We start from the raw sequence: 22,666 nt of genomic DNA, 5'->3' as shown, positions 1-22,666 counted from the left end.
CACTAGTAAAGAAATAGTAAAGAAAATAACTTTCTGACAGCTTGTTTTCAATGCAAATAGTCTCTTTTATGTCCCCAGATTAAATCATGGCGCCTAAGATTTTTAGGGTTTGCGCCACCAAATCAGATGATGATGCATCTTATGTTTACAGTCAATATTAAACTGTGATGACCCAGCATTTTAGAGGATGTAAGAAGAATTCTAAAGTCTAATGTATATGTTGTTGTTTTTTTCTCAGCTGTATTTTAGACTGTCACCAGAGCATACACAGAAACAAAGGAAGACAACAGATATGCCCATAGGCTAAATATTGAGCACTGAAAAATGTTAATGTAGAGCAATGCAGAAATAAAAATAAAAACACAGTCATGATAATACATCAATACAGCCTTAAAGATATTGCAAACATGAATTACTTTGACAGCCTTTTGTTTTGTGATAAAGAAATCTTTCACAGAGCTACTGTTTGATCACCTCCATGAATAAAAGGAATTGAGCTTTTAAGTTTGTGAATTTGCAACGGTTTAATTTGCATGGTGTGTTTTACTTGTCTTAATCTTGGCTTTGTGTTTAGTGAGAGAAACCGTCAGGAGGGAAGTCTGAGGAAAAAATATTACACAGGCCACTTGGAACTGCCAAAGCCAAATATAAGGATGAGTCAGTGTCACATAAACACGTGAGTTAATAAAAAATGTTGATCAATTAGCTAAAATAATTAAACCAACAACAGGGCAGATAGTTAACTGGTATTCTCTAAAATCCACAACAATGTATGCACAACAAAGAACATGGGTTCTTTCTTCACAAGTGTGTGACTTTAAATCTCATCAGAATGGCCCTCCTCCGTTATTTGTTCTATGACGTAGCCCGCGGGGGGCGTGGCTTTTGTGGATGCGCGCGAAACTTCTTTTCTTCTTCCTGTTGATATCTAGCTTCACCGACTTCAGTGCATGGCAGACCCGTGCAGTCTTTGACAAAGCGGTACTTGTGTCCACCTCACGCCTCGGCAAGAACATGTCTCAGGCTCGAGTTACTGATTTCTTCGCACAGAGAAAGAAAGGCATTGCCGGTCCTGTGAAACCAGCCAAGCAGCGAAGCAGCGCTGTGGTCGGTTATGGTTCGACTGCTATCACCGTCGCCGACACACGGTCAAGATCCTCTAAAAACCTGTGTTCGTCCTCCGTCCATGAAGAGTTTGTCAATGTTATCGATGAGGCAGTGGGACTACAGGAGGAAGAGGTTGTGAAAGATATCCCCTCTTGCCCCCGGACTCCGAAGCGGACCTCGGCAACAGAGTTTGACCTCGGAGCAGGCGTTTTTTCAGCCACCGCCGACCACAGCACGGCCAAGAAGAGACGGCAAGTGGAGGCCGTCAGCGCTAAAGCTAATGTCCCGGAGAAACCACAGAGGAGAAGGGCCAGAAAGAAACTGGTCCTCCCTCAAGACACACCACATGTAAGTTTAGTGTTGTTGGCGTTGAATCTAGGTTCTGACATCAGGCAGAACCTCACACACACGCAAAGGCCTGTCTTCATTTATTGACTGATATCAGATGTCTGTACATTATCATTTAAGCAAAGATGGCTGCCAGTAAACAGTCACATACTTTTGGCTGCCAGCCTGCGAAACTTGAATGGAATGATTTCATATACTGCCACAGTTTACGTGTTTAACACTCATGTCAATCGAGACGGGGCTAAATCTGTATGCCTGCCGTGTAACTGTTGTATCCAGGCTGGTGTCCAGGCACGACCCAGCGAGATGACCCAGCAGGCCGCAGCTCCAACCTCTCCTGTGTCTGAGCACAAGACCAGCAGCTCTCCACTGAGGGGTCAGCTCACCGGCAAGATCACTGAAGGACAGGTATGTGTTCTGCTGCAGATGCCAATACAATGGGGCGTAAAAGATACGGTTATCAAACACATCCGCTAAAGATCTTTTTAACAGCAGGATATTTTACACTTGAACAATACATTTTATCACTGCACAAGCTTAAGATGCGGGTATTTACTAGGGCTGTCAATTGTTTGAACTATTTAATCGTGATTAATTGCATGAGACATGGTTAACCGACTCGGGCCATTTCACATTTGTCTTCAACATCATGTCACTAATTAACACTTGCAACATCGATTTTTTTTTTTTAACACTTAAACTGAGTTTGAATCATGGGATTTTGATTTTGATTCTTATACAAATCTTTCTTTATTTTTTTTCTCTTTGTTATAATTAAGCCACCCCTAACTCAGTTCTCTCTTGTTGGATATGTATATTGGATTAATTGACAACAATAAAAATAAAGAATATTGTGACACTTTTACATTGTGACTCCTAACTTGAGTCTTGATTTCATCAACATGATAACCCCCCTTTCTTTTAGGCCCCGTCTAAAGTGGACATTGCAGCTCTCAAGTCTCGTCTTCAGAGGATCAAGAAACGTGAAGAGGAACTAGTCAGCACTGAAGCCTCACCTTCAGTTTACACGTTGTCCTCTCCTGCTGATGCAGCACCCCGCAATCCTCCCCATCATGTCCCAAAAACTGCCATAGCCACCACCTCTAAAGCTGAGGCCCTCAAGCGGACTGTGGCACGAGCCAAAGAGCTTGCTACTAAAGCTCAGAGGAGGAACGAGGAGAGGGAGGCAGAGGAGAGCAAGAGTAGTGAGACACAGGCTCAGGACAGGTGAGTTAATCAGTCAATCCTGTGCAGGTGGTACACTGTTTTCAGTGCCTCCAAGTCCTGCTAAACAGTTTTCCCCTTTTCTTGTCCCTCAGTACTGAACAGCCAGCATACCAGCGGTACCACACCCTTGCCCAGGCAGCCCCCCCTGGCCTCTCCCTGCCATACCATTACAAAGTGCTTGCTGAGATGTTCAGAAGTATGGACACGGTGGTAGCCATGCTGTATAACCGCTGTGAGACGGCAACCTTTGCCAAGATCAAACAGGGAGTTCAGGACATGATGCACAAGTAGGTGGAAGGATGGAGAGCTGTAGTGCCTGTACTTTTCAGATTAAATTAAGAATGAGAAATGGTGACATGTTGGTCATATAAGTCAGTGAAGTCTCTGTGTGAGTCACAAGAAGTTGGCATTCAGTGGCATTTTGATTTCTGGCACAGTTGCAAACAAGTGTACTAAGAAATGTGTTTTCACTGTTTTTAAGGAAAAAGGTTTGCAAGTGTTGCTATGAATAAAATCCACACTGTTTAAGCATTTCATGTCACTTTTAAAATTCTGACATGTTGGGACTGACAGTTTTCAACTGTAAAAGCAACAAACTGTCTAATTTCTAACTGTCTATTTTAACTAAATCTTTCCAAAGATTGTATGACATCCTGGACGTTGAAACTGTCAGGCTGCAGAACCTAATGTTTGCATCTCTTCTTTATCCACTTTGCAGGAGGTTCGAGGAGAGCCATATCGGTCAGATAAAGACCGTGTTTCCTGAAGCCTACACATTCAGACAGGAGAAGAACATCCCAACCTTCAACAGCAGCATTAAGAAGGGCAGCTACCAGCTTACTGTGGAGCCTGTCATTCTCTCAGGTTAATCAGCAACATTTCTTAGAGAACTATCTGTCTTGATTTGATTGCATGTTTGATTCTACTGGACACAGCTTTTACGTGGCCACGAGAGCTTGCAGTAGCTCCACCAAAGAAATGATTTCTGCTCTACTCAAAAACTCAACGAAGAATTTCCAAAAATCTGAGAGACTCAACAAAATCAAGCCGTTGCAATGCTTTCGTTCTAGAACTGGAGGATGGAACAGAACTTAATTGCAGATGTGACATTTTAGTCATGCCTTCATGTGTGTAATTTTGTGAATGTGTGTGGTTTTCCTCCTCAGACCAGAATGAAGCCCGTCTCGTCCTGTCAGCCTCTCATCTTGTGGAGAGAAGACGCACCTTCCATCTGAAACTGGTCTGCATTGTCAAACGGCACCACAAGGTTAGTGTTTGCTTAAGGTAGCCTCCATTTGGTTTTGTCACAAGTAGCCACAGCTCCCCCTTTTTGGAGTTGAGCCATTACTTTTGTATCTTATGTGCTATGTAACAGGTGTCTTAAATAAATGTGTATATATTTACTATAAAATGTATACACCAATCAGTTAGCTGACATGCAGTTGCTCTTACTGTAGCAGTGTTATTTTAGATCACACATGACCTGCCTTACTCTGCCTCTGATTGGCTACATCCTAACTGTTAAGTAATGTGTGTGTGCAACTCTCACCAAACATTGAACAGAGGCGAGTTGTTCAAATAAAACCTAAAACTGAGTGTTTGGGACAGTGTGAAAAGGGATGCTGCAGCAATGCTCTATATGAGAAGATGTTTTTTGAAAATTAAAGTATGTAAACCTGTTCCATCAGGACCCACAAATAAAAGAATGTATCTGAAAATTTGCATAATACAACCTCTTGGAGGAAACTATGTTTATTGTGTGTGCTTTAAGGACAGGACTGAAGAGGTCTGTCTCCATTGTCGCATTCAACCAGCTCTCTGTCTGCAGGTCTTCCTGTCGTCGTTAGTTCCTCCCATGTCTGTTCCAGAAGAAAAACTGACCCGCTGGCACCCTGGCTTTAATGTGGATACTGTGCCAGCTATCCAGACTAGCTCCCTGCCTCAGCCTCCTCACACTGAGAAACTGTCCACTGCTCAGGAGGTGCTGGACAAGGCCCGTTCACTCATCACACCCAAGGTACTGTATCAGAGTTAAAGTGGTTACTTGTTAGATGCTCTGAATTTGTCAAACTTCTCTCTCTGTGTTGGTACCATTGACTGTATAAATAGTGGGTAGAACCACCATGGTTTCAGCAAAGTGGATGGTACAAGCTGTGGCCATCTCATAGGCATCCAACTCTGCCCAGCCCAATTCAATTTCAGAGTTGCTTTTGAAAAAGTGCATCAAAATATGCAAGTTGATCAACAACTTGCTTATTAGGGAAGATAAAAACAAAGTAATTTAAGGTTTATGTAGTCCAACTAACATCTGATTATAGTAATGTTGCAATGACTGCAGAGAAGACGCTGAGGAGATGGCTCCTGTCTCTCAAAGTGACCCCTTGCCTAATTAAGATTTAGCCCTGATGAAATTTAAACAGCTGAGTTAAAAAAGATTCACTGTTGCACAGTGGTCAGTAAGGGATACATTTAGCACAGAGGCAAAAACACTTTTTGTACCAGGCTGTAAATGTGTTTAATTTCTGCTGTAAAGTTTTACCATGGGCTCTGATGGGGATTGACTCTTTTCTGAGGCCAGCCTCAAGTGGCTGCTCCAGGAACTGTAGTTTTTGGTATTTATGCCTTGGCTTCAATAATAAGAGCTGGAGAGTTGCACTTGTTCAGTATCAGTTTGTCATGTATTTTGGATTAATAATGTACAGTCAATGTTTAATAAAGCTAAAATGCTTTGATAGAACAGTGCTCACTATACTGGATTGATAGAATGGAAAAAATTGCATTTTGTGATTTAACTGTAAATACTAAGTCTGATGGTGGTGTTGTCCTGTGCTCTCAGATGGAAAAGGCTCTGGTTTCTCTGGTTCTGACGACTGAAGATAAAGTTGCAGATAGTAAAGCGCAAACATCTCCACAGGACCTCACAGTTCCTCAAAAATCAGCTGCTGTGGTACCAGCTGCCCTGAAAGGGGTGTCCCAGTCCCTCCTGGACCGGGTACGTACACAGGGAGTATGGAGGGGGTGGATTTGACTGCTCTTAAGTGGTGTATTTGTCTTGCTGAATTGGCCATTAGAAAACCATGGTATTGATCATGTCATTGCGGCTGGTTTATTGCTGTTTCAGATCAGGGCAAAGGAAGCTCAGAAGCTCCAGGCTGCCATGATCCGAAACCCCACCCAGGAGGACCGCCTGCTGATGATGTCACGGCTCCCAGAGTTGGCCAGGATTCTCCGCAATGTTTTTGTTGCAGAGAAGAAACCAGCTTTAATCATGGAGGTGGTCTGTAACAGGATGGTGGCCAGCTACAGATCTGCTCTCTGCACAGGTTGGTTCAAACGGGACACAGCAGCTACACAATGTTTCTACATTATTTTAACTGGTAGAAATATAACATTTTATTTTGTTAGAAACTTTTTGCTGCCTTACTGATATTGTTCAGAAAAAAATCAGTTTTCTGATTTGTTCTTTCTCTCAAATGAACAGGGGAAATGGAGAAACATATTCGTCTACTGGCAGAAGTGGCTGCTGATTGGCTGAGTATTCATCCGATCAGGAAGGACTTCTACCTGAAGTTGAACAAGAACACAGAGCTCAGCATTGTTATGGACAAACTGAACAGCAGACTAAGAGAGGAGGAGAGAATCTGAGAGATGTCATGACTGAGTGATGTGGACTTTCCCTGGCTGTCATTGGCTGAACTGCCAGCACACTGTTGCTAAAGCACAGAGGCCAGTTGCTTATAAGTGCCATGTTTTTAGACCGTTTGACTGGTTTGCTGGCAGCAGATGCGTAGGCCTGTGCTTTGTGGTGTGTCCTGTCTGTGAAGATAATCACAGACTGATCCAGGCACAGGACCATGGTCTCTCCCAAAATCCTGGGGCCACATGGGTTTTTAATGACACTCTTGTTGGTGTTTTTTTTCTCTTTTTTTCCTCCTTCTACCATTTGCGTGTACAGGTAGTCCTCCAGTCTTTTAGGGGTCAGCTTTCTACAGTGTAGAACTGATTGTTTACATTTTTAAAAGGGTTGATAATGTTTAAGAAATACAATCATTTGTCAGAGCCTTGTTGTCTTTTTCTTCCACAATTACAATTTATTAAATATAAAAACTGAAAAAAATGGTAATTACCTGAGAATTTAGGGAAAATACTTCTGTGATGATCAAAAAATAAATTAAGGAAGGTAATGTGAGGAAAAACCTTTCTCACCAGGGGCATCTTATTACGCTGAAATGTTTGGGTTGATTTTTCCCAGATTTTGATGTTTCTGCATCACCATAACACAGTATAATAGAGATGACTATAATTTGATTTGTGGTACTCTCAGCATGTAAAGGGACAGTTGTCCATGTGTTTGTAGCAGTTGGGTATTAAAAACAGCCAAGGTTCAAAAGAGGGAAAACTTGTGAATTTGAGTCCTTTAGACAATAAATTGGAAGTTTGTTATTGCCTTGGGTATAAATCTGGTCCTGATACTCAGCCCTAGATGTGTTTAGGGATTACTTCCTCTATACTGCATAGAACTGGTAGAGGGATATCCTCATGCCATTTCACTAGAGACGTCCAGCAGGGCTTGATGAGTGGGCATCAAGTTTATTCTTTAAGATGCATAGAATGTTTCAGTTGGATGAACTTAAAGTTGAAACTAAACTTAGCAATTAGTAGTGTTCATCCCATGTATAAAGATCAGGGCCCGTATTACTAAAGATTCTGAGAATCCTCTCCTAACTTAGTCTAAAAATTCCTAGCAAGGAGTCTTAGTTTAGGAGTGATTCCAGAATATTCTCAGAACTCTGAGCAAGGAATGAACAGAAACTCCAATCTTAGTGAGGGGGTGTGGTTGACCCCATTGTAATGTATGTTGCTAAATTGAATATGGATATGGTCTGCATATTTTGTATCGGTATAGAAGAAAAGTTGTAAACTCATCAAGACTTCTTAAATAAAAAGCTTCACGACTTAATAAACTGTAAATGGGCACTCCACCAAATTTACACATCAAGTTCAGTTTACACATAATAGTTAGAATTACACAGCCTGGAAAGAAGTGGTGCTGGAGGAGACGGTCAAAATCTGAGAAAAGATCAAAACATGTAAGTAGTATGGGATCATAGTAGTTGTGCTCATTGTTAAACAACCATTGCTGATGTAAATATACATGACTGAAGCAAAAATGTTCACAGACAAGGTTACCTTGCATCAGTGTGAATTTTTGGGATAGCCACAAAATATATTTTAAAAAAAAGGTTGTTACATAGTATATCTGTAAGTAACAGTTAAGGGTGGTTGGTCCTAAACCTTGTTCCATACTGAAATGTCTGGACTACAGGATGGATTGTTATGAAATGTAGATATACAGTGTGTCCCCCTGACGACAGATCCTAGTGACTGAGCCCCAGTCATTTCCTCTAGTACCATTATGAGTTTGGCAATGTTTAGCTAAAGTTCTCAAAAACTACTGAATGGATTTCCATTGAATTAAGCAAGAGTGTGTATAATGGCTAATTAAGTGAACATTTCATAACAATCAGTCCATTACGTAAACATAATCAAAATTATTTTGAAGAACATCAGTCTTATGAGTTTCACTTAAACTGACAGACTTAACAAGAGTGCAAGCTGTTTATGACCTGTCTGCAACAGATACCATGGTTTGCCTGTCTAATAATATCCATCCAACACTGTTTAGGCACACACGGATGCAGGGACAGATTTCAGCATTCATAACATGATTGGAAGAGAAAAGTTCTAGACATTCAAAGACTCTTTAAGGTTTCGTGGAAACCAAGCACCCTATTTTAACACATAACAAAAACGTGAGCGATGTAAAGAGCGTCCTTGTGTACTGTTGTTGACATTGACTTGTTTCCAACCAGGTACTTTTCAGAGCCAGAGTCCGTTGTCCGTCCTCAATACTGAAGCAGAGAGAACACACTGTGTGGTTTCAGTTTGTCAATGGCATTGAGTTCTTTAAGCTCGATGATCACCATGCAGCCCAAAATCTCAGCCTGCTGCTTCTTCATCAACTCAATGGCTGCATGCAATGTCCCTGCAACACAGATATGCACACACTTGATTTTGTTAAAGTTATTCAGTAAGAATATTTTCAAAATACAATCCACAATTTACATCCATTCTTTTCAGATCATGGCATAGGAAACAACCCTTACTGACCCTTTGGTTATTTCCATTACTTTGCCATCCTCCAGCATTTGCTTGTCGTGTTAATATGCAGCCTGTCTGTGTTATGCTTCAGTGCTGACCATATTTCCTGTTTATCCAGTATAGAGAACTCCTGCCCACCCATTAATTCCTTTCCACCACTCCACATTCCCACAGGCCTATACATGCAGTTATATTGTCAGAAAAATGTGCATCCATAGGTCCTAAATATTGTAGATCCAATTGCAGAAGGAGCTGAGGAGGAAGATAAGAGAGGGGAAGAACAGCTACAGGAGGAAGATGGAGAACCAGCTGCAGCAGAGAAACATCAGTGGAGTCTGGAAAAGCCTTTAAACCATCTCAGGGCAGAGGTTTGACCAGACACCCACCCCTCCCCCGGCCCAGTCATCTCTGCTGCTCACCACCACCTCTTCCATCCCCCCTGTTTACTGCCCCATTTTCACCTCTACCTCCCTTTCCACTCCTTTCATGTCACAGACTCCCCCCACTGCCCCCCCTGACATTCACCCTCCCCCCCACATCTGACACTCAGCCCCCCTACTCCACTCTGTCCCTCTCGTCTCTCCAGGTGAGTTGAGGAAGATGAAGGTGAAGAAGGCTATGGGTCCAGACGGGATCAGCCCCAGGCTCCTCAAGTCTTGTGCAGACTAGCTGTGCAGGATTGTGGGATATATCTTCAACCTGAGCCTGAAGCTGGGAAAAGTGCCACTGCTGTGGAAAACCTCCTGTGTGGTACCTGTACCAAAGATCCCTCACCCTAGAGACTTCAGCAGCTACAGACCAGTTGCTCTCACTTCACACCCGATGAAGACCCTGGAGCGGCTGGTCCTCGTCCATCTCTGCCCTCTGGTGGGTCCTTTTATGGACCCCCTCCAGTTTGCAAACCAACCCAGCATCAGAGTAGACTGTGCCATCATCTTCCTCCTGGACAGGTCGCTGTCTCACCTGGAGAAGCCTGGAAGCACCGTGAGGATCATGTTCTTTGATTTCTCCGGTGCTTTCAACACTATACAGCCTGCACTCCTGGGGGACAAGCTGGAGCTGGCAAGGGTGAACAAAAACCTCACATCCTGGATCACCTCACAAACCGGCCACAGTATATGAGGACTTGGGACTATGTGTCGGACACGATAACCTGCAGTACAGGGGCCCCACAGGGAACAGTTCTGGCCCCTTTCCTGTTAACTCTGTACACTGCAGACTTCTACCACCAATCCCCTCACTGCCATCTACAGAAGTTCTCTGACGACTCTGCTATCGTCGGCCTCATCAGGGACAAGGATGACAGAGCCTACAGAAAACTTATTCAGGACTTTGTGGACTGGTGCCAGTGGAACTACCTCCAGCTCAACGCCGGGAAGACCAAAGAGCTGGTGGTGGATTTCCGCAGGCACAAACAACCCTGCACACAGGTGAACATCCTGGGAACGGACATTGAGATGGTGACATCCTACAAATACCTGGGAGTTCACCTGAACAATAAACTGGACTGGACTGACCACACTACAGTGACATACAAGAAAGGTCAGAGCAGACTCTATCTGCTGAGGAAGCTCAGGTCCTTTGGGGTGCAGGAGGTACTCCTGACCTCTTTCGATGACTCTGTGGTGGCATCTGCCATTTTCTATGGAGTAGTCAGTCTGCTGGTGCAGCAGCATCTCGGCAGCAGACAGGAGGAGACTTGATAAACTTATCAAGAAGGCCAGCTCCACCCTGGGATGCCCTCTTGACTCAGTGCAGGTGGTGGGAGACAGCAGGATGATGGACAAGCTGTCATCACTGCTGGTGCAGGAGTCCCACCTCTGTTTTTGCACTCTGGTCAATTTCCCTAACACCCATATTTATTCCATATTTATTATCTGTATTTAAAATCTACATTTAAAAAAAAAAAGAAAGAAAGAAAACTGCTGTTAATTTTGCACTACATCACGTAAATATGTATACATGTCTATTTCTTTTTAAATTTATTGCTTATTTTTGCTATTGTTCCTGTTAATTTCCCCGTCTGCGGGACATTAAAGGATTTCTGATACTGATTTTGATTATTGTATAGAAAAGACACATAACCATTTCTTTCCTCACTGACATGATATCAGACTAAACATTTCCTGTTTCAGGTCAATTAGGATTACCACAATTATTCACATTTGCTAAATGTCAGAATAATGAGAGATAATGAGACAATTTTTTATTAGTTTCCTCAAAGTTCACAAACATTTCATTAGTATTTTGTAGCATTGCCTTTAAACTGTATGACTTGGGTCAAGTGTTTTGGGTAATATTGGCGGCCTGTTATTGTGTTGGTCCCCTTTTGCTGCTAAAACAGCCCTGACCCGTTAAGGCATGGACTCCACTAGACCCCTGAAGGTGTGCTGTGGTATCTGGAACCAAGATGTTAGCAACAGATCATACTTGCCATATCCAGAAACTATTACTTTACACTAAACAAAATATTATGAATTTGGTAATAAGTCTAGTCGCCTGCTTCACACCTGAGGAGGTTTTGGCTGCATCCAGTCTATGCCAAATGGGAAGTGTTCAGGCCCAGATGGGTTTCCACTGGAATTTTTTAAGAAATTCTGGCCAGAGATCCATCCAATTTTTATGCCCGCCATTAATGGTATTTTAAGAGACAGCATTCCCCCCTCCTGGTTATATGCTTCCATTTGCTTATCTTTAAAAAAGACAAAAACCCTTTGGACTATTCATCATATGCATTACGCATAAGTGGCACTGTAGTATTTATACAATTACAGTGATCAGATTGATTACTTCACACCCTCTAAAAATGATCATGACAGTGAGCGGTATCCCCCACTTTGGAGAAAATGGAATTTTGGTCGATGAACAGTCTTTATTTATTTCTTTACTTATTTATGGAGGTTAAGTTACTGTGAAGACTGCTTTAGGCTTAAGACTGTCACTGTGTTTATTTTCAGACCCTCTTAATTTACACAATTCATACGTGCTGGTTGTGAGGATGTACTGTGTCAGGTGACTGGAGAAGTGTGTGTGGCTGTCTCCAGTGTGCTCCAATCAGCGCACAATGGGCGCTGGACACCACAGTCAATTATGTTCACTGCAGCAATTTTACAAACAACAACTATTTGAAAACTATAGCCTCTTTTAGGCCTAATTTTGTGTTGATGCAACATTTAGAAATGGGGCCCCTGAACTTGTTTGCCCATAATAATTACTCAGGGATGAGGCCATGATGGCTGTCAATTGGTAAGACTAGCCTAAAAGTACGTTGATACACATTGCCTCAATGACCCCAACCTGCTCTGGTCAGAGTAGAATCAAGTTTTTCACTGAATGTGGGAAAACAAGAAAGAAAAAACATTTTGATGTCACAAACTTACTGTAACAAAAAGACTTTATCCTCTAAGCTAACATTGTGAAAAAAGGGACTATAAAACAGTGGAAACAGTTTTTGGAGCGTCACAACCCTGTGAAATAACTTGTTTCGCTGTCATTGCTGGGGCCATTTGGTCCATTAACATTTGGAAAGTCTAAAAGAGCTGTACTATTAAATTATTTTGTCCTCAATCAGACTAGCCGGGTGCTAAGCAGGAAGTTAGTTGGCTCAGTCGCAAAAGTCTCTAGTGGGCATGCTCAATGGGCCGCACACTACAGAAGCTATGTGCAAGAGCCCCAACCATAAGTCTAGCATTTTTGGCTTCATGCACCGCTGAGCAGCTTTCATAGATATAAATGGATCTTTGCCTCAAGAGTTGTGTCCACTAGTTATAGGTCCATACATCATAGAGGAAGCATCTCAGTGCAGCAATCTCATTAATCCATTCATTTAAGTCCATCAAAACAGCCTCATCTGTAAGTTATAAAGTATTAACTATTAGTATAGTTGTAGTGAAATGTTTGCGACTGTTTGAGTTTTACTACATTGTTTTTGATGATGGGTGGGAATTTACAGTCAGTCAAGTTACTTGTTAAACAATGAAATGCTTTGTAAACAATTTATTAAGTAATTGTTTAAAGTAAAGTTGCAACTGATGTTTATAATACTTTACAATATAATATGAAAATGATATTTTGTTGCTCTATATAACAAATGTTCCCCAGACTGAATTCAGTGAAGATGATGGTCACAAATTGGTCCTAACCAGCAGATTTCTCACCTCCAGTTGCCAAAAGGTCATCAATCAGCAGAATCTTCTGTCCTGGAGTCACTGCATCCTCTTGGATCTCTGCCTCCGCCTGGGGGGGCAGAAATAAGACTCTGAAAAACTGTTCATCAGATAGACTGTGGTGAAGCCACAGCATGGTGATGGAATGCTTCTTGGTGTGTGCATACACAGTTTTGCTACCCGTTAAGAACGGTTTCTGGCATAAACACAGACCATTTCAGTGCCAAAAGATCTCATGGAGACCTAAGTCTGGTCCTATTGTGGCAAAAACTGCATTCTGAGGTCCTGGTTAAGTTTTGGGTAAGGTTTAAATTTAGGTTAGGTTAGAGTTTGACTGGACAAATGAATGGAAGTCAAGGTAAAGTAGGAGGAAAGACAAGGAAAGCTGCAAAACCTGTGTATGTGTGTGCATGTGTTCCTTACCTTTCCATACTCAAGATCATATTCCACGGACACAGTGTTTCCAGGTAGCTTGCCTTTCTTCCTGACCAGGACAAAGCCAACACCTAGCCGCTGGGCAAGCAGAGGCCCAAACAGAAAACCACGAGCATCTAAACCTGCAAACAAACAAAACCATTCAGTGAAGGGATGGAAACTGCACTTGGTTGGTTGTTTTGTCAGCAGGATTTCACAAAATCTACTGATCGGATTTCCATGAAACTTCTGGCTCTTGGCCAGTACAGCCACCAGTAACTTTTGGTCTGGATCTGGATAAAGGGATGGATCCAGGAATTTCTTCTTACTTTCTTTAACATTGTGGGATAGATATGTTTTTCAACATTTTTGTTCCTTCCTCTGGGAAAGGATTTATTTTTTTGTTTTTTTAGTGCTACTTTAAATGTGGTGTATCTGTTCAGCTGTATTTCTTTTCCCTGCTCTCCCTCAAACTCATGTGTCACACACTGCCCCTCCTCTCCATGCACATAATGTGTGTCTCCATGAAAACAACATTATCCTTTGAAATAATAACATGGAAGCACGATATCTGGTGCACACAGCTGGCCAAAGTCACAAGTTCAAAAAAGTTTCCACTTAAAAGCCTGCAACACCCCAGTTGGTCAGAACTCTTGGATGAGAGGTGAAACAACTTGCCTACAATATTGCACTCAGAATTACCATGACCTAGATCACTGAGAGTCTTCATCAACTTCACATTTTGTTGACAATTTTTGTTAATTTTTAATGCATTCATCTAGAATTCTTACATCTTGCCACTTTAACGTCTTAAGTATACTGGTTATCATTGGTAAGTGCTTTGCTTTGTTTTCTTACCTACAATCAGATCAACCTGCGGGTGATTTTTCCGCACATGTTCTTCAAAAAGGTCGATTACTGCCGTCAGTGTGGCTGGATCCTTCAGAATGGGACAGATATCTCTGCAGGAGGGACACAGGAGGAAATTAAGCTTTTTATGAACTTGAAAAATTGATTCACATAAAAAAAAAATGTGATTCTTCTCTCCCACAATCCACAATCTATTCACAATTGCCAAAATTGTTGTCTAAAGTGTTAACTACTAGTTTGATGTGTGGTATGGAGAGAATTTTGTTCCTTTATTATTAAATCAACAGTACTGTCAGCCGGGGGACGCACGGACGGAGAAGACCACAGCAGCCCACAAACACCCGCTATAAAGCAGCTAACACTGAAAATTAGTATAGCGGCGCAGCGCCGTTGTTCCACCGTCTGGGGAGAAGTCTGACCGTGGATTGCTTAACTACCGCTGAACGCGGTGCCAGTTTCCACTGTGTAGCGGGCTGCCGCTACTCCTCCCAGCTCCCGTTCTCACTACAGCTGTTCTGATGTCAACAAACACACGTCTACGTTTATGTGTCTGTTATGCTGCTTTAGAACGGGTGTTTGTGGGCTGCCGCGGTCTTCTCTGTCTGTCCGGCCTTTAGTCAGCCGTGACTAGCAGAGACAACCATGTTGCTACTAATCAGTGTGCTTGCAGCAGCAGGGCATTATAGTTCATTACTTGTGTTGTTGTTGTTGTTGTGAATGTACGGCAGGCTGTAGCAAACGATATATAGCGCAATTCATTACTTATGGGAAACGTTTCAAGAGCAACAGGCTTGCCTCCAGGTAGCACAGCGCAAGGGAGAAGTGGGTGTAATGCGGAAGACGTAGCTGGCGCTGGAGCCAGGTCAAACCAACCAATAGAAACTCTTCTCTCATTATAAGCAAAATGGTCATATGTTTTTACTTACAAACATTAGTTTTGATTAAAGTTGAAGAAATATGTTCTCTCATATTTTTTTTCCAGTTGCAACCTATTCTGTTTCAATCTCAAAAAAAAATATTTATGATTGCCACTTACTCTTTTTTGGTTTCAAATCTATTTTATTTGATTAAATAATAAAGGACTCCTCAGTGGCAAAGCACCGGGGCTGGGTGAGATCCGCCCTGAGTACCTCAAGTCTCTGGATGTTGTGGGGCTGTCTTGGTTGACACGTCTCTGCAACATTGCATGGCAGTCGGGGACAGTGCCTCTGGACTGGCAGACCGGGGTGGTGGTCACCCCATTTAAAAAGGGGGACCGGAGGGTGTGTTCCAACTATCGGGGGATCACACTCCTCAGCCTCCCTGGGAAAGTCTATTCCAGGGTACTGGAGAGGAGAATTCGGCCGAAAGTCGAACCTCAGATTCAGGAGGAACAATGCGGTTTCCGTCCGGGCCGCGGAACACTGGACCAGCTCCATACCCTCCGCAGGGTGCTCGAGGGTTCATGGGAGTTTGCCCAACCAGTCCACATGTGTTTTGTGGACTTGGAGAAAGCATTCGACCGTGTCCCTCGTGGCATTCTGTGGGAGGTGCTCCGGGAGTACGGGGTCGGAGGCCCTCTGTTGAGGGCCGTATGGTCCCTGTACGACCGGAGCAGGAGTCTGGTTCGCATTGCCGGCAGTAAGTCAGACCTGTTCCTGGTGCATGTTGGACTGCGGCAGGGCTGCCCTTTGTCACCGGTTCTGTTTAGTATTTTTATGGACAGAATTTCTAGGCGCAGCCACGGGCCAGAGGGGATCTGGTTTGGGAGCCACAGGATTTCATCTCTGCTTTTCGTGGATGACATGGTCTTGTTGGCTCCTTCAAGCCAGGACCTCCAGCATGTCCTGGGACGGTTTGCAGCCTAGTGTGAAGCGGCTGGGATGAGAATCAGCACCTCCAAGTCCGAGGCCATGGTTCTCGACCGGAAAAAGGTGGCTTGTCCCCTCCGGGTTGGGGGAGAGCTACTGCCTCAGGTGGAGGAGTTTAAGTATCTTGGGGTCTTGTTCACGAGTGAAGGAAGGGTGGAGCGTGAGACTGACAGGCGGATCTATCCAGTGGCCACATCTGTCGTGGTGAAGAGAGAGCTGAGTTGAAAGGCAAAGCTCTCGATTTACCTGTCAATCTACGTTCCTACCCTCACCTATGGTCATGACCGAAAGAACAAGATCCCGGATACAAGCGGCTGAAATGAGTTTCCTCCGCAGGGTGGCGGAGCGCTCCCTTAGAGACAGGGTGAGGAGCTGCTCCTCCTCATCAAGAGGAGCCAGTTGAGGTGGCTCGGGCATCTGTTTCGGATGCCCCTGGGACGCCTCCCTCGGGAGGTGTTCCTGGCATGTCCCGCTGGGAGGAGACCCTGAGGAAGACCGAGGACACGCTGGAGTGACTATGTCACCCAGCTGGCCTGGGAACGCCTTGGGATCCTCCTGGAAGAGCTGGAAGAAGTGTCCGGGGAGAGCGAAGTCTGGGTGTCCCTGCTCAGGCAGCTGCCCCCACGACCTGGTTGGATAAGCGGATGAAAATGGATGGATGGATGGATAAATAATAAAGGAACAAAATTCTCTCCATAGATGTTCATGACTGAAAAATGCTAAACTAAACTGAGAGGATAGTGCAGCACTAGGGCTGGTTGATATGGCCTACATACTGAATCTCCAATTTTTTCCACACCAAACTATTTGCAATTTTGATCAATTTGATCAAAAACAAACTACAAATGACAAAGAAATTATCAAAAGTACTGCTTTTATTTTAATGCTTTTCTTGTAAACAAAATGGCTCTGCCATTGTAAACAGTGCACCTTCAAACTCATTTATAGTTATAAAAATAAATAAAAGTGCCTCCTCTTATTTAATTTTCCCAACAATATTTTATTGAATTTTGCATTTTACATTAACAGAACAAACAAATAAACACAGCACATACCTTGCCAAATTACAAAGGAGTAATAGTATACATCGATTACATGAACACACATTTGGATCATACACATTATTGTTTGCATTAGCGTCATGTCAAAGGAAGAAATTTAACAGTCAATGAATCAACAAGAACGCTGGAAAGATGATCAAGGATAGCCTGCCATATATTATAAAAGGCGATGCTATTACCTTTTAAAATAGCACTGAGACATTCCATAGGAAAAACCTATGTACCATTGAGTAACTGAGGGAGGCTTCTCCTGGAGCCACTGGAACAGAATGCATCACCTTGCTAGAAGCACATGTTTACATAATAAAGTCAGCTGTCCAGCGGATAAAGAGGGCCGTTCCATAGGTATACTCAGAAGAAACAATACTGGATCTAATGTAACTAAGCTAAGCTCCTTAGCTATATTTTTCCAATATCTGGAAACTGGGGAGACAGTGGGAGATCAAACCACCAATAAAGATAATTTCTTTTTAAGTATTTTGTTTGGCCTTTTTATGGCTTTACTGATAGTAAAGCTGAAGAGGGTGACAAGAAGTAGGGAGAGAGAGAGAGGGGGAGTGACACGCAGCAAAGCGACCCAGGCCAGGAATTGAACCCAGGTCCACTACAGAGCCTCAGCACACAGGACACCCGCTCTAACAACTGAGCTAAACAGAAGAAGACCATTTCTGACTGATATCAAAGTTGCTTTCAAAGTTGCTTTTGTCTGTATAGCTCTTTAATGTCTGCTGAAATTCTGAAGCCCAGATAAGTAAAACCTGCAGTTGACCACCTAAAAAGGGAACTGGCAGGAGCAACCCAATCCCCAGAGTCACCCAATGGCAAGGTCTCTGATTTATTATTATAGTTAATTTTATATCCTGAAATGAGGCCAAATTGGCTGATGAGTTATGGTAAAATAGGGATAGAGTGTTACTGTTTAACTCAGTAACAACTGAGCTAAACAGTAACACTCTATCCAGTAACACTGTTACTCTATCCAGTAACACTCTGTCCAGCAGGTGGCAGAAGACAGGATGCTGTCTAAGATAAGGGCAATCATGAGGAACCCCTCCCATCCACTCAATGCACTGGGGGTGATCAAAAGGAGCACCTTCAGTGAAAGACTGATCATGCCAAGGTGCAAGTCAGAGCACAGCAGGAGGTCTTTTCTCCCCTGCTGCAATGACACTTTTTAATGAGCCTTGACAGGTGGAATGTTCTGGTTCTTAACTTTATGTATGTATGCATGTGTGTCTAATAATGGCTGTAGCAATGAATTCATTTCCTGTCAAGGATAAATAAAGTACTCAATCAAGTGTAAAAGCAAGATGTTTGTGGATATGTATTGCTACCCCTCTACTTTCTGAGTTGAAAGAAGAAGAATACATTTGGCCAACCCAATCACGCTTTAATTTTAAGTGTTCAGAGTCTGTAAAGTGAGTCTCCTCTAAGAGTGCCACTTGTACTGTATCTTTTTTGAGCATGGCATGGATGATGCCTTTGACAATCAGTGCTATGACTATTGTGTTACTCATTAAATGGCAGTTTGATCAGATAACTACTAAAGAATGATACATATAAAGAGATAAATGACCCATTATAACTAATAAAGTGCAATCCCGTATTATTTGGCTCATGAACAATGTGAACTGTGCTGGTATGAACATTGCCATTTTCTACTGATGGGAAAACAACTAGAACTTTCTTCATATTCAGAAAGCAAGGTAAGCATGAATGATTACATTATAAAAAGAACAAGATATGAACCATCAAAAACATAACAAACAAGAAACAGAAAGCTACCCACTTGGTAATAGAGCAAGAAAAACAACAACAACAACAAAAAAACCCTCCATATCCCACCGGCTCCCACAACATGATGGTATTACTTGCCATTTATCATTCTGGCTACCTGTCAGCATAAAGCCTCTACTGCTATTATCAACCACAGAATATGCCCCTCAATTATTGTTAGCATATTAGAGTGAGCATAAAAAGGGGTGACTATATCACACTACAGATCTTGACAAAGAGAGAAAAGACCAATTTAAATAAAAGGACAGAATCTCTCAAGACAGAATAGCTGATATGAGGCAAACAAACTCACGCAGACCTTAGTGGGCGTCCATGTAGACCCTCAGATGAGACAAGATTAAAGTTATAAATTGAAGGCAACTCCTGTCTGACTGTATCCCAGTGGGTGGAGAAAGTCTTCTGCATCTTTTCATGTTTCAAACTTGTGCTCGGTGCCATTGTGGTTCACGATCAGATTGGCTGGGAAATGCATGTTAAAGCGGATACCTTTGTTTATTAGAGGCTGGCACACCACATTGAAAGCCTTCCTCTTGTCATGAACTGGAGAAGTTAAATCCTGATGTATGAAGATCCGCTGACCTTCATATTCCAGATTAGGTGTCGCCTTAACTGCTGCAATTATCCTCAGCTTGTCCCTGGAGTTTTGAAGTTTGATAATCACCGGGCGGGGACGCCTGCTTCGCGGCCCCCAGTGCCTGTTCAATTTTAACACGGCTTTTAGCACCAGGGCTTGTTTCAAAGCCAAGCACAGTGGGCAGCCAGGTTGCAGAAAAAGTGTATAGGGCGTCTCCGTATACTTGGAGAATTTCTCTTCCATTATGTTGCTGAAGTTTTGAGTCACCTTGCAGATCAGAGCCGTGGTGCTTAAGGCAGATGAGGGCTCCTCACCTGTTGGTGACAAGTCTGTTGTTTGGCTAGCATTGCACAGTAAACATTGCACGTTGGTGGATGCACACAGGGCCGGCTCTAGGCATAGGCAATGGCTTAGAGTGTCATCTGCTGGAGGGTCACCGCCAGTTACCCTCGAGGGAGAAAAAAAAACAATAATAACTTTCGATGCCCATTGGCGCCCTCCCTTCGTGTTCTGTCTTGAAAATAATAAATATTAACAAAATAAAGGAACAGATAAACGATGACATGTTTCTCACTTGTGGTGCTGAGTCACGTGAAGTGTGGTCATTGGCTGCGCACCTCAGACGGTTAGATAGGTTTCCTAGAGGTCTGGTCATGTCAAGTGACAGACAGGTTATGTTTTGATATTTTGCAAGAAGAAACAGCCGTCAAAGCCCTTGGGCGCGCAGTACCAAAAGAAAAGAAAAGAGGAGGAGAAGTCATCCCAATATAAAGGTAACATTATGTTATCTTTGTTTAAATGCCAATTTGTGTGAAGACATTTCATTTGTATTAGATTGCTAGCTAGGTTGAAATAAAACAACACTGGACAATGACACTGATAGCTACTAAGAAGGATTAATGAATCATGAATCACAGTAGAGGCCAACCCATGTGGATGCGCCACCGGTGCAGATTGTACTCTGTTTTGTTTATTGTGAAATGGTAGCAAATCTTTTATCATAAGGCAATTAAAATGTTATGTTGAACACACCACTTATGCAATTAACTGCTGCAAGCTGCAACAGTTGTTTGTCCTATTCTGTCTGTACTTTTATTCATTTATTTATTTTGCTAAAAAAAAATTCCAGATGCCCCTAACAGCTGATGGAGAGCAGCCTTCTGATGCAACATCCACGCCACTCTCTTAAGTGTAAGTTTAGCCAATTGTTTGTGGTCTCTTATGCACCGCTATGTTGTTATGCACTGCTATGCTTTGGCTGACTGCAGAAGCTTGTCATACTATTTTTTGAGTCAGGGATGCACAAAGGAAGGTGAGGGACAACGCCACAGATCCAGACATAAAAATCGAGGCACAATCTTTGGCTGAAGAGGTTGGGTCTAATCTCGACTAGGGCACCAAATGGGCTAGAGCCAGCCCTGGATGTGTGCTTACCGTCTTTAGGTTCAAAATTTCTAATTAAAAAAAAAATAAAAATGATGCAGAAGTGTGAAATATCCCACACTTCAACCCACAAAGCAACATTACAGAATCCAAACCACAGTAGTACCTTTGGCAACTTAAATGAGGGGAAAAAATACAGCATTTGTGCATGGAAAAGCCTGTGTCATTCTGTCTGTCCTACTGACTCTTCGTCATATTTCTCCCGCAGATGAGAGCAGTGATTATGTAACGTCATTCGATAATTCAGGGAATTTTCCCCCAGAAAACCGGATATATCCCTGCTAGTGAATCAGACAGGTGACCTTATTTACTGATGTTGATATGCAAAGTGTTGCAAAGTGGAAAGTGACAGTCGTGGATCCATGTTCGGATGAACAGGTGGACACGGTGAGACAAGGTTAGATAGAACCTTATGACCCCCACTCTTCAGTGGGAACTTTGACGGTGTGCTATCTGCCGGCCTCTACGTGTGACAGGACATGTGTCCCTCCGCAGCTCCAGGCTGCTTCCTTAACCTGCTGTACGGGGAGCGTTTCAAACACATGGCAAACTCACGTGTTCCCACGAAACACACTACCGTCGAGAACGGCACGGCCGAGGTGAAGGAGTGGATAGCAGTGTATCTTACCTGAACAGGATGCCTTTCTTCGGAAAGTCTGGAAAAGTTCGGATGTGTCTGTGAACCAGCTGAAGTTTTGATTCTGTGTCGGCTGCCATATTAGCTGAACCGTATCGCTTAAGCACTGGTGGCCCCTCTCTCCGTCTCTCGCTCTGGCTTTTTCTTCTTCTTCTTTCTGGCCCTTCACAGTGTTACACAGACTCAAGGCGCATTACCGCCCTCCTCTGGGCTGCAGTGCGCTTCTGCTGTTGAAAGTCTAGATTCAACACCAGATTGATTTAGGCTGCAGTCTAAATAATCCAATGAAGATGTTCCATGAAAACCCGCACTTTAATTCATCAGTTGAGTTTCCAAATAAATAGAACACATACACTCAAGACAGTGATAAGGTTAGAAATAATGATTATCATCTGAAATAATAATTCTGCCCTTCAAACTTTTTTTTTTTGTTTGTTTTTTTACCATTGGCAGAATCTGGCATCTAGCTGTCAGTTTGTTGAGATAATCTGAAGAAATTTCACTGCATACTTCCTGGAGCATCTCCCACAAGTTGTACTGGTTTGATGGGCACTTCTTATGTACTGTTTTATTTAGGGGTCCTACTAGAATAGGTTCCCTTTGACATGGATTTAAGGCTTTTTCACTTTTTTAGAACATTTACATGCACAAAGATACTTCATAACACAACAAGAGATAGACAAAAATCCAAAAAGCATAATATGACCATATTCATATAAGCTGTGTGTGTGTTTAATATAGCCAAGTCTGTAAGTTCTTTTTTCAGTCTCTGACTGAAAAGAGGTGTATTTCTTAGGCCTAATGGTGAAGCCTAATCATTTTAACACACTTTAATCTGCATTCTTGAATCACATATGCCCATGCATTCCTTGTTCTGTGGACTAAAATACAAATGCATAGAAGTGTAATTGGTAATTTAACACTCAATGCAGCTAGTAGTATTGTAACGTAATGTAGTTTTCAGCTATGTAGAACTCAAATAAAACCATGGTTACCATCAAATGTACTCT

At 42.7% G+C, this 22,666-nt stretch overlaps 2 protein-coding genes and 1 long non-coding RNA gene across 3 annotated transcripts; 1 reads left to right on the top strand and 2 right to left on the bottom strand.

The window, feature by feature from the left end:
• Positions 1-889: 889 nt before the first annotated feature.
• Positions 890-6,742, top strand: cdt1 (chromatin licensing and DNA replication factor 1). The gene is made up of 10 exons (XM_037123550.1): positions 890-1,455; positions 1,735-1,863; positions 2,381-2,682; positions 2,775-2,969; positions 3,401-3,546; positions 3,849-3,949; positions 4,511-4,699; positions 5,519-5,674; positions 5,804-6,005; positions 6,164-6,742. The coding sequence occupies exons 1-10, from the start codon at positions 892-894 to the stop codon at positions 6,325-6,327; spliced, it is 2,148 nt and encodes a 715-aa protein (XP_036979445.1). The 5' UTR covers positions 890-891; the 3' UTR covers positions 6,328-6,742.
• A 758-nt stretch (positions 6,743-7,500) lies between these two features.
• On the bottom strand, positions 7,501-21,833 carry aprt (adenine phosphoribosyltransferase). The gene is made up of 5 exons (XM_037123551.1): positions 21,648-21,833; positions 14,283-14,386; positions 13,434-13,567; positions 13,002-13,080; positions 7,501-8,728 (listed from the first exon to the last, which is right to left on the bottom strand). The coding sequence occupies exons 1-5, from the start codon at positions 21,734-21,736 to the stop codon at positions 8,589-8,591; spliced, it is 546 nt and encodes a 181-aa protein (XP_036979446.1). The 5' UTR covers positions 21,737-21,833; the 3' UTR covers positions 7,501-8,588.
• LOC119033448 lies at positions 17,948-21,633 on the bottom strand. Its single transcript, XR_005079249.1, has 2 exons — positions 20,151-21,633; positions 17,948-20,024 (listed from the first exon to the last, which is right to left on the bottom strand). It is a non-coding gene; the product is annotated as an uncharacterized LOC119033448 (long non-coding RNA).
• Positions 21,834-22,666: the final 833 nt, after the last annotated feature.

This window comes from Acanthopagrus latus, chromosome 15, assembly GCF_904848185.1.
Source record: "Acanthopagrus latus isolate v.2019 chromosome 15, fAcaLat1.1, whole genome shotgun sequence".
Taxonomy (NCBI): Eukaryota; Metazoa; Chordata; class Actinopteri; order Spariformes; family Sparidae; genus Acanthopagrus; species Acanthopagrus latus.
This window is presented reverse-complemented; position numbering and strand designations above follow the sequence as displayed.